The 14,992-nt window shown below is 46.7% G+C and overlaps 1 protein-coding gene across 1 annotated transcript; it reads right to left on the reverse strand.

The window, feature by feature from the left end:
- Positions 1-12,241: 12,241 nt before the first annotated feature.
- LOC124656794 (probable endo-1,3(4)-beta-glucanase ARB_01444) lies at positions 12,242-14,659 on the reverse strand. Its single transcript, XM_047195477.1, is given in 2 exon segments — positions 12,242-14,430; positions 14,432-14,659. Coding segments are annotated over 2 exon segments (2,055 nt in total). The 3' UTR covers positions 12,242-12,603.
- Positions 14,660-14,992: the final 333 nt, after the last annotated feature.

The following is a 14,992-nucleotide window of genomic DNA, read 5'->3' on the forward strand; positions in this document are numbered from 1 at the left end:
TCTTCAACGCCGTCTACTTCGACCCGTCGTCAACAACGTTGTCATCAACAACGTTACTGCTGCGACATCGTCTGCTACACCTCCACCGCCACCTCCACCGGATCGGTACGTGCGACATATCTCGATCCGTTTAGCGATGGATGTTGTACCGTTTGCTCTGCTACTCGTTCATGTTGATCACTGCATCTAGTATGTTCGAGTTTCACATGTTAGTAGTTACTTTCGTCATGCTTTATATTCTGGAATTAATCATGGAAATTGTGCCTAATTATCCAACAATCCAAAAACCTAATTGTAGGCAATTTCCTGAGTTAACAATGGCTGGTTTTGTCTGATGCACTGAGGCCGGATAAGTTCACCGGTGTGCACTTTAAGAGGTGGCAAGTTAAGGCCATGCTCCGGCTTACTCATATGAAAATATTCGACGTTATCGATGGTTTACCCGAAGGAACTATATCTGACCAAGATCGGAACAAGTTCAAGAAAAACAATACTCTCTTCGTCGGATGCGTTCGAGTATTCTTGCCGATCGTCTCGTGTGATGTGTATATGCACATAACAGATGGTAAAGAGCTCAGGGATGCACTGAATGCTAAATTCGGTGCAACCGATGCGAGCGAGTGAACTGTACATCATGGAGAGCTTCCATGACATCGGGATGGTAAACAACCGTTCACGTAGTCGAACAAGCTCATGAGATACGGTGCATTGCGAAAGAGCTTGAACTCCTTAAGTGTGCCTTACCCGACAAGTTTGTGGCTGGATGCATCATCGCTAAGTTGCCCCCTTCATGGAGGAACTTTGCCACAACTTCTCAAACACAAGAGACGAGGAGATATCGGTTGAAAATCTGATAGCGTCTCTTGATGTTGAGGAGAAAGCTCGGGCTAAGGATAATACCGAGAAAGGAGAGGGTCAGTCTAGCGCCAACATGGTGCAGAAGAAACCCTACAGCAAGAACAAAGGGAATAACAAGCCCTCCTTCAATAAGCCTATGAAGACTACAACCTTCAAGAAGAAGAAGATGATAAACAAAGCAGATCTGAGCTGCTTTACCTGTGGAGAGGTTGGCCACATTTCTAAGGACTGTCCATAGAGGGCAGACCGCAAGAAAAAGGCGAGGCAAGTCAACACGGTGACCGCTAGCAATGCTGATGGGTATGGTAATCTCTTTACTGTTCTTTCGGTATTTCAATCTCCATGTTGGTGGATTGATACAGGTGCTAATGTTCATGTGTGTGCTGACATATCCATGTTCACTTCTTACCAGGTCGCCCGGGATTCTTCCGTCTTGATGGGGAATGGGTCACATGCTTCTGTTCGTGGTGTTGGCACGGTAGATCTGAAGTTCACTTCGGGGAAGATCGTGCGGCTGAGGAACGTGCAGCATGTCCCTACTATGAACAAGAATCTCGTTAGCGGCTCCCTTCTATGCAGAGATGGGTTTAAGGTTGTTTTAGAGTCGAATAAAGTAGTTGTTTCCAAGTTTGGACAATTTATTGGTAAAGGCTATGAGTGCGGAGGCTTGTTCCGCTTTTCGCTTTCGATTTCAGCAATAAGTCTCGTGAACCATATTTGTGGCAATGTTAGTGATGATACCGAGTGTTTGGCATTCTCGTTTATGTCACATAAATTTTGGTTTAATGTCTCGGCTATCCAGCTTTAAGTTTAATTCCGAATTTCACCATTGCCAAAGGTTCTAAGTGCCATAGTTGTGTGCAATCAAAGCAACCTCGGAAGCCTCACAAGGCGGCCGAGGAGAGAAACTTGGCACCTCTAGAACTCATACATTCCGATCTATGCGAGATGAATGGTTTGTTGACAAAAGGTGGAAAGAGATATTTCATGACATTGATTGATGATGCGACTAGATTTTGCTATGTTTATTTGTTGCGAACTAAAGATGAAGCTTTAGACTACTTTAAAATTTATAAGGCCGAAGTTGAAAATCAACTAGAGAGAAAGATCAAGCGTCTTAGGTCGGATCGTGGTGGCGAGTATTTTCCTAAAATCTTTGATGAATTCTGTGAGGAACATGGTATTATTCATGAGAGGACGCCTCCCTATTCGCCCCAATCAAACGGGGTTGCCGAGAGGAAAAACCGCACGCTGACTGACTTGGTGAATTCCATGTTAGCCACTGCTGGTTTATCAAAGGCATGGTGGGGGGAGGCTTTGTTGACTTCATGTCATGTCCCGAATAGAGTTCCTAACAAGAATAAAGATAAAACCCCTTACGAGGAGTGGTCCGGGAGAAAACCATCACTTTCGTATTTGCGCACATGGGGATGTTTGGCGAAAGTCAATATTCCAATTACTAAGAAGCGCAAACTCGGACCAAAGACGGTGGATTGTATCTTTCTAGGTTATGCTCCGCGGAGTGTAGGCTATAGATTTTTAGTAGTTCAATCTGAAGTACCCGATATGCATGTTGATACTATTATGGAATCTCGTGATGCAACATTCTTTGAGAATATGTTTCCTATGAAAGATATGCATAGCATTGCTAGAATTTCTACTGAGATAGTTCCTGAATCTAGTACATCTAATGAGTATTTTGGACAATCACATGAGATTGTTATTGAGAAGGATGACAATGAAGCTCCTAAACGGAGCAAGAGACGGAGGATTGAAAAATCCTTTGGTGATGATTTCATTGTGTACCTTGTGGATGATACTCCCACGTCCATTGCGGAGGCATATGCATCTCCGGATGCGGATGATCTGGAAAGAAGCTGTCCATAATGAGATGGACTCGATTCTTTCTAATGGAACTTGGGAGTTGTCGAAACGACCCCACGGATGCAAGCCTCGTAGGCTGCAAATGGGTGTTCAAGAAGAAGCTAAGACCTGATGGTACTATTGAAAAGTACAAGGCGCGGCTTGTAGCGAAAGGCTACACACGAGAGAAGGCGAAGATTACTTCGACACCTATTCACCTGTCGCTAGACTTACCACCATTCGAGTACTACTATCCATGGCTGCCTCCTATGGTCTTATCGTTCATCAAATGGACGTAAAGACAGCTTTCCTTAATGGAGAGTTGGAAGAGGAAATCTATATGGATCAGCCTGATGGGTTTGTAGTAAAAGGTGCAGAGAGAAAGGTGTGCAAGTTGCTGAAATCTTTATATGGCCTGAAACAAGCACCTAAGCAATGGCATGAGAAGTTTGACAGAACTTTGACTTCTGTAGGCTTTGTTGTCAATGAGGCCGACAAGTGCGTTTACTATCGCCATGGTGGGGGCGAAGGTGTTATACTATGTTTGTATGTGGATGATATTCTGATCTTTGGTACAAACATGAAAGTAATACACGAGGTCAAGTCTTTCTTGTCAAAGAGCTTTGATATGAAAGATCTGGGAGAAGCTGATGTGATTCTGAACATCAAGCTGATTAAGAACGAGAGTGGGATTACTCTAACGCAATCCCATTATGTTGAGAAGATCTTGAGCCGGTTCGGCTATATTGATAGCAAGCCTTCTTCAACACCTTATGATCCCGAGTGTGACACTACGCAAGAACCGGAGGATTGCCATAGATCAATTGAGATATTCTCAGATCGTTGGCTCACTCATGTACTTAGCGAGCGCGACTAGACCCGACATCTCTTTTGTTGTTAGCAAGTTGAGTAGGTTCATGTCAAACCCGGGTACTGATCATTGGCATGCACTTGATAGGGTCATGCGCTATCTATGTGGTACAATGAGTTATGGGATTCACTATTCAGGGCACCCAGCTGTGCTTGAAGGATATAGTGATTCGAATTGGATCTCGAGATGTAGCTGATCCGTACGCCACAAGTGGGTATGTATTTACCTTTGGAGGTGGCGCAGTGTCATGGAGATCTTGCAAGCAAACCATATTGACGAGGTCAACTATGGAAGCAGAACTTACTCGCTTTAGACACAACCACCGTTGAATCGGAATGGTTGCGTGAGCTCTTGATGGACTTGCTCGTGGTTGAAAAACCTGTTCCGGCAATCCTTTTGAATTGTGACAATCAAAGCTGTAATTGTCAAAGTGAACAATTCTAAGGATAACGCGAAGTCATCAAGACACGTCAAGAGACGTTTGAAGTCTGTCGGAAATTGCGAAACTCCGGAGTAATAACCGTTACATATATTCAAACGAGACAAAAACCCGGCAGATCCCTTTACAAAGGGACTATCACGTAATGTGATAGAAAGTGCATCGAGGGAGATGGGTTTGAGACCCGTTGATGTTACACCATAGTGGTAACCCAACCTTTGTGATCGGAGATCCCGTGAATTAGGACACTGGGAAGAACAAACTAGTGGTTTAATTGAGGAGAGTATTCACGTAACCCTCTCTATGTGAAGATGCACAACTCTCAATTGCTGTAAGGCAGGTTGGCAACAAGCCTTAATGTGTTTATGTTGGCTATTTTAGCAAAGGTGCTGTCCTACGGAGCATTCTTGAAATAACACACCTATATGAGTCCGATTGTTAAACGTCGCAATCTATGAGATTTGGGTGATCTCTAGTAAACTCATGAAGAGACCACGAAGTATGACGCATATGCTTCACCCGCGGGGTAGGCTACTGGCAGCCATGTACTGGTCATGACTTTGAGTGAAACCCTGTTCACGCAAAACTTGCAATTCAAGGCTTAGTCCATTGTTCAAGTGTGAATGGATGTAGCTTAAGGTTCTAGGCGGAAGTTCAACTTAACAGTCTCCGCTGAAACACTCGGTATATAAACAAGCAGCGAGTATTGGTAAATCTCTAAATGGGGATTTGAGATCTGGTGGGGGATTGTTGAAATATTGGGCCCACTTTTAGTGGCCCAAATTAGATTTCAGTTTTTCCTATAAATCTCAAAGCCCACATAGTGGCAGCCATGTGAGTTTGAGCCCAAGTTGGTGGCAGCTCACTAGGGAGTGGCAAGAGGTGGGAAGTTTAGTCCCACATGGAAAGTTGGGAGGAAGTTAGACCACCTTATAAGGTGGGTTGTTCCACCACTAGTAAGTGAGTGAGAATAGGAGTGCTACACGCGCGCGCTCCTCCTCCTCCTCGCTCGCTCGACTCGACTCGACTCGACTCGACACGTCACGACGCGCGCGCCGCGCTCGTGTTGAGTGGATTGAGCCTCGAGCCGAGACTTTCCTTACTTTTTGCACCTCAGGAAAACGAACAGAGTCCTAGACGGACGCGTCACAGTTAGTCGGTTCGGGTCGCTCCCGGATCGTGGGCTATCCGTAACCGACTCGAAACGTTCGTGCGACGTGGGCGTGGCCCACGTTGCCTAGGGTTTCCCGAGCCTATATAATCTCTTGCCCGGCTACCGCAGAAATACATCTAATACACGAGTTAGGGTTTCCACCTCTCTCGCTTGCGCCGCCATCGTAGCCTACTCCATCCCGCGCGCCGACGTGCATCGGCGAACGGGAGAGCAGGTCTCCGGAACCACTCGTCCTTGTGATCCCGTACGGGAGAGGGCGAATTAGGTTTTGGGAAGCGCTCGCGCGACTCGCTCAAGCTTTTCATCACGGGTCGCCTTCCGTCCAAGTCGGGCGGTGCTGCCTACCGTCGTCTTCAACGCCGTCTACTTCGACCCGTCGTCAACAACGTTGTCATCAACAACGTTATCGCTGCGACATCGTCCGCTACACCTCCACCGCCACCTCCACCAGATCGGTACGTGCGACATATCTCGATCTGTTTAGCGATGGATGTTGTACCGTTTGCTCTGCTACTGTTCATGTTGATCACTGCATCTAGTATGTTCGAGTTTCACATGTTAGTAGTTACTTTCGTCATGCTTTATATTCTGGAATTAATCATGGAAATTGTGCCTAATTATCCAACAGTGCGAGCTCGTCATTTGCTGCCCTCTTTGCTCTACTCCTCTTCTCAGTTGTTTCTAACTCGATAGCAGCATCTTTTTCATTAGCCTCCTTGCTGACAACATCTGTAGGAAAGAAATAATGCAGATGAAACACATGATAATAATGAAAGTAGCATCCCATATATACTGATGTAGCTTCTCATCATACAAAAATCAAAACAGAAAATAACCTAAAATGTGCTACCGAAATACATCAATATTATATTTTAAGTAGCAACAATAGAATAACGGTATTATAAACAAATCTACAAGCAGTAATGCAGCAACAAAACAAAAAAATGAAGTGTTGAACACATAAAAAAAATGTTTTGTACATGTGCTCTTGGGAACAACCGGCATTGCATGCTCGCCCATTTCAGTCCCTTCTCCAAGATTATAACAGATGTCTAGACCTCACTCACCATAAATAATAAAAATAGGTAAACAACATAATTCGATGCATTAATTGGAAAGATATAAAAGAAAAAGAAAATACAGGAGAAAGATCATACTTGCATCGGCTAACTTCTCTACACAAGACATTGCAGCATCACTAGCTACATGTGCAATCTGATTTGTGACTAGGGTTGTCCGGGATTTTGTTAAACTCAAAATATTCTTCGGTCCCTGGAGGAATAGATCCATTGGAGGAGCGTCAGGAGCGTTATTCCATTGTTCGTCGGATATACCACTTGGTGCCCCGGATGCAAACGGCGATCTGATATGGTTGTCAACAAACTGGTGTTCACCAATGCCGCCTCATGTGCATGAAGAATCGATGAATACTATAGGATGTGGCACGTCCAGGATGCTACTCCTTGAGTGCACGTCGGTATCTTCTGCTCTATCCACATGTTCCTCGGCCTCTTTTGCTTCAGCGTCATGAATGCTGTCCTCCTTGGCTTCATCCATGTCAACCTATCCTTCTTTTGCAGACCTGCTCCTCATATCATATGACAGGATTTCTGTTTTGCTCAACATTTGCATCAGTTGGGAACACAACACTTGGGACCATATCCTTCCCAGATTGCATCATCTACGACAATGAGAAAAAACAAACATGCACCTGGAATACATGTGTTTGAAACCAATGACAAGGTTCTTGATAGTTGCACCAACATCAGCAACAAAATAGTCTTATACTCCCTCCGGTCTTTTTTAATTGACTCAAATTTAGTATAAAGTTGTACTAAATCCGAGTCAATTAAAAGAGACCGGAGGGAGTACTTCTCATGCATGTGCTTGTAACGAGCTGGGACCTATCGTTAACAAGAAACATTAGAAAACCAAAAAATATGCATATGCATGGAAGCATTGAATACAAAGTATTGAAAAAATTGAGCATGCCTAATATAGAAATATAGTAAGTGCTAATAATGCAACCAGTAGTTAAAATTAATATGCACAATAGAAGAAAATACATGGTTAAAAATAGTAGGAGTAAACAATAATAGGTAATGCAGCAAACCTACAACAGTAAGGCGGTAAACTGCAACAGTAAAGCAATAATTACATGAAAAGGTAAGAATGCAAGAATAAAATGAAGGAGCTCCTAGTACTAACTAATGCACCTTAAAATGTAAGCTACTGGCGCAATTTTAAATCACTATTGAATTAAAATTAAAATGAAAAAACAAAAAACACATGGTCAAAACGGTAGGAGCAAACAATAATGGGTAATACTGTACAACAAACCTACAACAGTAAGGATGCAAAACTTCAACAGTAAAGCAGCAATTGCATAAAGGGAAAATTTGCTACAGGACATCGTTATTTTGTGGCATTTGCCAAAACACACCGCCCGATTTTGTGGCACATTTGCCAGAACACACCACCTAGCTTAAAACGAAAAGTTTTGCCCTTTGTCTTCAAAACCAATCATCACAGTCAAATGTGTAAAATTTTCCGTTTTTAGCCAGGTGGTGTGTTCTGGCAAATATGCCACATATTTGTAATGGTACCTGGCAAAGACATAATTGAGCGGTGTGTTTTGGCAAACGCCACAAAATAACGATGTCATGTAGCAAATTTTTCCTTGCATAAAGGGTAATCACACGAGAATAGAATGGAGGAGCAATTAGTACTAACTAATGAAGCTTAAAGTGTAAGCTATTGACACAATTTTAAATCACTATTGCAGCACTCGAGAATATAAAAAGAAGGGAAACCAAGGTAAAACAATGAGGTTACCTCCTGGCTACTAGGAAATCCTGGCACAAGTCATTCATTCAGTGATGCAGACTAGTTGATTTCGTCCTCTTCAACGGGTTCACGCACATACTGTCTTGGACAAAAGGAGAAACTGCACACACGGTATAGCAAAAGCGATTGAACATGTAAGACATCATGCTAAGCATAGGGCACAACAACAAAAAAGGCAAGAACCAAAGTGTAAGGGTGGTTATTAACTTACGGGTCGCCTCACGAAGATAGTCATATTGCACAAATTTTTCTTGTCAATGTTAATAGCAACTACAAAGTCGAAGTCTTTGCTCTTTATAGGACAAAGCTCTTCGAACCCAGTAGTCTATGACATAATCATTAGGTAGGAACTCCAAATGATCCATGTAAATGATCTTAAAAAAAACAAACGGTAAGCACATTGAAACACAAACAAAAGATAAATACACTTAGACATACTGAACAAATATGAGGGACGTGAACATGAACATACACCAAGGAAAGGCAAAGGCCCACTTATCCAACAAAAAAAATCATCTCCCACCACACCTTGTGACCGCAGCTTCACATTCTTCTACTGAATTTTCCGAAGTTTTTTTTTTTTGAGCTGAAAACTGTAGGGAGGCCCCGACAGAATTTTCCAAACTTGATCCATACATTCATCCAAGATATGTTGATCCCGAGCTAGCAGAACTAATGAAGTAGGTAGTCTATAGACAACATATTGCCACTGACAGGATTAAGGACTTTTGCCAACACAAGAAGGTCCTAGCTCCTAACAATAGTATCCTCGTCAGTATCTTCGCAAGCAAGCAACACCTTCTCAACCTTTCTTATAGGCCGCCTTGGGTTACCCTGCTTGTAGACATCACGCAGCTCGCAAGCATCACCTTTTTTTATCAAGTCCACATGCTTGTTACCTGATGATATATTGAACACCTTCCTGACCATATCAGCAGTGAACACAATCCTTTTGCCATGGTAAGTGAACTCCTGCAGCTCATAGCTCGTGTACGTCACAATAATTTCAAGAAGCAGATTTGGCATTCAGAATGAAGAAACGTTCAACATAATTTTAAATGCAATCACTGCTCGCTTAGGCCGCAGGAGTGCATCAGCAAACGCACGCATACGCTTGGCTGAGGAGCTGATCCTTCAAGTTGTACACAGGTTCCTCCGTTTTAAAGCTCTGCTCAGTAAACAAATAAACATATAAGAAAGCACATTCTATGGGAAAAGCTGCATAGCAGCAACCAAAAAGCAACAATAGAAAAACATTTTGCTACAAAATAAAAACACAAAAACATTATTATGTAGCTGCTCGCTTAGGCGGCAGGAGTGCATCAGCAAACACACGCATACGCTTGCTTGAAAGCCGATCCTTCAAGTTATACACAGGTTCCTCCATTTGAGTGGACTGTAATATGAAGTTGAGCTTTGCAGACAGTCTGATTAGAGACTGATTTTCCTTTTATTCTGTTTAGATGTTGTAGCAAAACTCTATGTTTCGTTAATGAAGCAGGGGCAGGTCCCTTTTCATCAAAAACCTGAGTATCAACAGACAAGTAAACATAGGTTATACACAGCAGTAAACTGAAACTTTTGGTAACCTCAGTATAAATTGATATGAAAAGATGTGACAGCAACAATATTTATTCAAATCACAAGATAACTATAACATCGTGAAATCCGGATGTACTAACGTTTAACCCACAGTGAGAAACCACTCTTTATCATCTATCAGTGAACCAGCAACTCTCTCACTCTGAAACCCATGCATTTCCAGCTGCAAGCGCGCATTTCCTGAAGAGCAATCCATAACAAGCCAGCAGCAACACACTCAGCGCTGTTAGTTGCCGTACTGGCGATACCAGCAGCACCTGCTGGAGTTATCGACACCTCCACGCCTCTCTTTACTACGAGACGGGACTTCTTACTTCTAGGATGCTATACTGCTCCTTCTAAAGCTCGCCAGGCTAGATATGATAATTCATCAGCTCAGCTAAAAAAATTTGTCCAAATTTAGATGTATCTCGATAACATCTAAACTTAGACAAATATGCGACAATTTTTTTTTTTTTGTCAATGGAGGAACTAGTATTTTCTCAACTGTTTAGACACTTCTCTGGGGCCTAACTCCATTTTTTTTTTAACACAGCCTCATTCCATCTTGGTGACGTACAAAAATTCAATTAACGAGTAAGTTGCTGTTCCAGCCTCTTCTTTTCTTTTTGGTCTTCAAGATCAATATAAATTCAACTCTGCTTTAGATTCAAACAACCAGACAACGTACGTACACGTAGGAGGTGTGCACGCTCACATGGGTTCCTCGCTTGAGATGATCCTCCACACACTAGTTGATTGAGATACTCCAAACGCACCAAACTAGAATTACTTCCGACATCACCATCTCTGTTTTTCCGGACACAGACAACACAAGAAAACGATAAATCACAACGTGGGCTGCTGGCCTGGAAACTGTCCTACATATATATCATCAAGTCACAATTACAACAAAACCAAAACCGTCTCAAGTGTTGCACGCCATTGGCATCAGCTCAGCCACCAAATTAAAGGCTCCCGACGCCTGACTGTGACGAGCCGCGCAGTGAGCCTCCAGTTCCTCGCATGTCAATGCAGCATAGCCTACAGTTCCAAGCACATCACCATGAGAGATCGAGCAACCCTTTATCAAGTCTTCTCTCTTTACCTGCTCATGACACACACAAGAGGCACAGTTAATTGCAGAGTGAGCTAACACAACAAGGAATTCATAATAATAAAGCTATAAACACTTCCAGCTGGCAGCACTAGGCAATGGTTCAATATTTCAACGTTGCGTGTGTTGCTCTCAACCACAAAACACCGTGCATGTAGTTTTGACGAGGAATAACAGCTTGCAGCTTCCAGCTAGCTTGGATTGAGCTTCCAGCTGACTTTGTAGGCTGGCAAAGTCACTGAAGCTCAATCCCTCCTCAATGCCCTTGCACAATATTACTGTGCAGAATATTATAGACCAACAGACAAGTAAACATAGGTTATACACAGCAGTAAACTGAAACTTTTGGTAACCTCAGTATAAATTGATATGAAAAGATGTGACAGCAACTATATTTATTCAAATCACAAGATAACTATAACATCGTGAAATCCGGATGTACTAACGTTTAACCCACAGTGAGAAACCACTCTTTATCATCTATCAGTGAACCAGCAACTCTCTCACTCTGAAACCCATGCATTTCCAGCTGCAAGCGCGCATTTCCTGAAGAGCAATCCATAACAAGCCAGCAGCAACACACTCAGCGCTGTTAGTTGCCGTACTGGCGATACCAGCAGCACCTGCTGGAGTTATCGACATTGCCTCGGCTGTTGTGGATTCACTTACAGGACTTTCACTTTAACATGCCCGCGGCAATGCTGGGTATCCAACAGACAGGTAAACATAGATTGTATACAGGCATATAGCAGGTCAGCAGCAAACTGAAACTCGAATGCAATGTGACCTCCGTATAAATTGATGGGTTTGTCTAGTCTCAGTCGCCTGAGAACAAGTGCAAATCATTACACTTGCACTGCAAGAAAAGTGCAACTGGAAACAAATTGCACTTTTCTTACACTATGGTCGCACTTTTTTCTTGGGTGACTGAGACATAAAAAAATTCTCAATCAACCAGCAAATCCGTAAATTGATATGAACATCTGCGACAGCAACTAGATTTACTCAGATTAGAAGAGCACTATAACATCTTAAATTCATGTTTAAAGCACAATGAACAACCACTCTATATCTTCTTACAGTGAACCAGCAACTCTCACGCATGAACAAATGTGGCAGCAACAAAATTTATTCAAATAACAAGAGAAGTATAACAACTTGAAAATCGTGATGTGCTGATGTTAAACCCACGATGAACAACCTGTAGATTCTTTCAGTGAACCAGCAACTCTCCCGCTCTAAAACCCAGGCATTTCCAGCCCCTTACCTGAAGAGCAATCCATGAACAGCCAGCAGCTAACTCGTAGTACTTAGCGCCATCAGTGGCCGTACTGGCAATACCAGCATCACCAGAAAGATAAAGTGCAATAGAAATATTAGCGCACGCGGTAAAACTAAGTATCAACAAACAACAAGTAAACATAGATTATACACAGCAGCAAACTTAAACTTTTGAACACAATTTAACCTTGGTACAAATTGATATAAAAATGTGACAGCAACTATATTTATTCAAATCAGAAGAGTACTATAACATCGCGAATTTTTGTCAAACTCATGTTTAAAGCACAATGAACAACCACTCTGTATCTTCTTACAGTGAACCAGCAACTCTCACGTATGAACAAATGTGGCAGCAACTAAATTTATTCAAATAAGAAGAGCTCTATAACATCTTGAATTCGTGATGTACCGATGTTCAACTTACAGTGAGTAACCAGTCTGTATCTTGTGTTTCAGTGAACCAACAACTCTCCCCATCTGAAACCCAGGCACATTTCCAGCTGCAACGGTGCCTTGCCTGGAGAGCTATCCATGAACAGCCAGCAGCTAACTCATAATACCCAGCGCCGTCAGTGGCCGTACTGTCGATACCAGCAGCACCTGCCGGAGGTGTCACCACGGCTATGCAGCCACCACAGAAGGTTGGTCAGCGTGTTACCGTCGTCGTGGGATGAGAGCGCCCTGGTCTTGGCCAATGCCGACTCCTTGTCATAGATCCCCTCCAACGCGTACACGAATCCCTTCCACCCTTCTCCAACGCCGTCCCTGGCCAACGCCGGCGTGGTCCAGGTCACGAGGTCCTTGACAAACCCGGTGTCCGGGAAGAGGGCCTCGCTGATGGGCAGGAGCGGCAGGAGCTGGATCCCCAGCCTGCACTCCTTCCACTCGGGCGGCGCGAACCAGAGCCCGCTGTCCCTCTTGTTGGCCCAGAGCACGCCAACAACGCGGTTGTTGCCGCTGAAGTCATCCTCGTAGATCCCTTCGCCCTCCCGGACATGCCACCACGTCTGCGCCGCCAGCATCTCGAAGGCGGTGAGCGTGGCGCCGACGGACACGAGGTGCGCGTCCCCGTAGCTCAGCCCGAGGAGCGCGGCGGAGTAGTAGCCGTTCACGGCCTCGCTGGTGCTCTCCTGGTTGCGCCCGTCGCCGAACTCCGTGAGGCCTCCGGCCCACGAATGCAGCTTCCAGAGGTCGAAGGTCCGCAGCCGGGTGTAGCTCGCCCCGCACTTGCGCGAGAGCGTCATGAAGTCGGCGACCATGGAGTAGGCCTGGGACATGTACTTCCTGCCCCAGGACGGGTCGATCTTGGCGAGCACGGCGATGGCGTAGAGGAAGTAGCCCAGATGGTAGTGGTGATCGTTGTAGATGCCGAAGCCGAAGTCGGCGCCCGAGTCCTGCAGCCCCTGCTTGGTGACGAGGCCGCCCCATTTGGAGTCGTACAGGAAGCCGTTCCCCTGGAAGCTGCCGTCCAGCCACGGCGTGATGTTGGCCTTGAGGAACTTGTGCACCGCCGGGATGACCTCCGGGCACCCGACCTCCTCGGCGATCAACGCCAGCCTGGCCGCCCTGGCGATCGCCTTGCCGTAGAAGTAGGAGGAGGTGGTGGTGATGGGGCTGGTGGCAAGGCTGTCCACGTCCTTGCGCAGCGCGGCCACGACCTCGCCGACCCCGTCGTCGCTGACGCCGCGGGTGGAGTGCCATGTCGTGGACAGCGGGGCGGTCTTGAGAGCCCACGCGTCGCCGACGACGCCGACCAGGTCGCCGTCGATGCTCCGGTACTTGAACCCGTCGAGCACCTTGACGGAGCAGTCCTGGGAGAGCAGGCGGATGTGGAGCGGGTGCGCGAGCATGAGCAGATCCCCCGCGCCCTGCTTGCGCCACGCGTAGTCGATGCAGAAGGGGCGGTTGAGCGCGGCGTCCCCCGCCGTCGGGTAGCACGGGCTGTACTGGTCGAGGACCGCCTCCATGGCGGCGTCGGGCAGGTACGCGATGCGGATGACGCCGGCGAAGGCGGGGGCCGCGAGCTGCGTGACGCTGGCTCGGGAGAGCTGGATGGGCGCGGAGGCGTAGAGGAGGAAGGTCTGGCCGCTGTTCATGCGGAGGCGCCACTTGGTGCGCGCGTCGTCGCAGGGGGCGGCCTCGAGGAAGGCGTGGACGGAGGCGACGGAGACGTCGACGGGGCCCGCGGCGTCGGCGGTTGCGACGGTGACGAAGGGGCAGCCGCGCACGAGGAAGGCGCGGAGGGAGGGGGAGAAGTCGAGGGTGACGGAGAGGTCGTCGAAGGCGACGACCTTGTGCGGCTGGGAGGCAGCGGAGGCGTCGGAGGGGGAGGAGACGGTGAGGTCGGCGGCGAAGGTCTGGATGTCGAAGGTCGGGGAGTGGTTCCGCGTCGGGTAGCGAGACGGTGAGGCCGGCGGCGGCTGACTTGACGGAGTAGGGGTGGATGTACTCGGGCTGGTCGCCGTTCTTGAGCGTGAAGTTCTGGAAGAAGCAGTTGGTGGGGAGCGGCGCGGAGAGGAGCCCCGGCGCGAAGAAGCGGGCCGGGTCCGGGAGGACAGTGGACGCCGCCTGCGGGAAGACGTGGCCCCTCGGGGGCGGCGGCGCGGGGCGTCCTGCGTGCCCCATGGCGAGCTGCGGCGGGGGCGGTATCGGGTAGGAGGAATGCGGCGGCGGAGGTGGCGGCCGGGGCTGGGGCGGCGGCGGCGGCGGGGCGAAGTCGGGCCTGGGCTTGGCGAGATTGAAGGGAGGTTTGGGGGAGACGAGGCGGGAGAAGGTGTGGCCCAGCTTCTTCTTCCATTTCCATTGATCGGTCTGCGTCTGTCGTCCCTGCAAGTGCAAGTAGAGCGTGTCCTCCTGGCGGCGGGCGTAAACTTGGGACTACATGCTCCGTGACGGTTACGCAATCGAGTTGTACACCTGCGCGCCGTGACTCCGTCTTGCGTCTTGCGTCTGTTGCCA

This window comes from Lolium rigidum, chromosome 5, assembly GCF_022539505.1.
Source record: "Lolium rigidum isolate FL_2022 chromosome 5, APGP_CSIRO_Lrig_0.1, whole genome shotgun sequence".
Lineage (NCBI taxonomy): Eukaryota > Viridiplantae > Streptophyta > Magnoliopsida > Poales > Poaceae > Lolium > Lolium rigidum.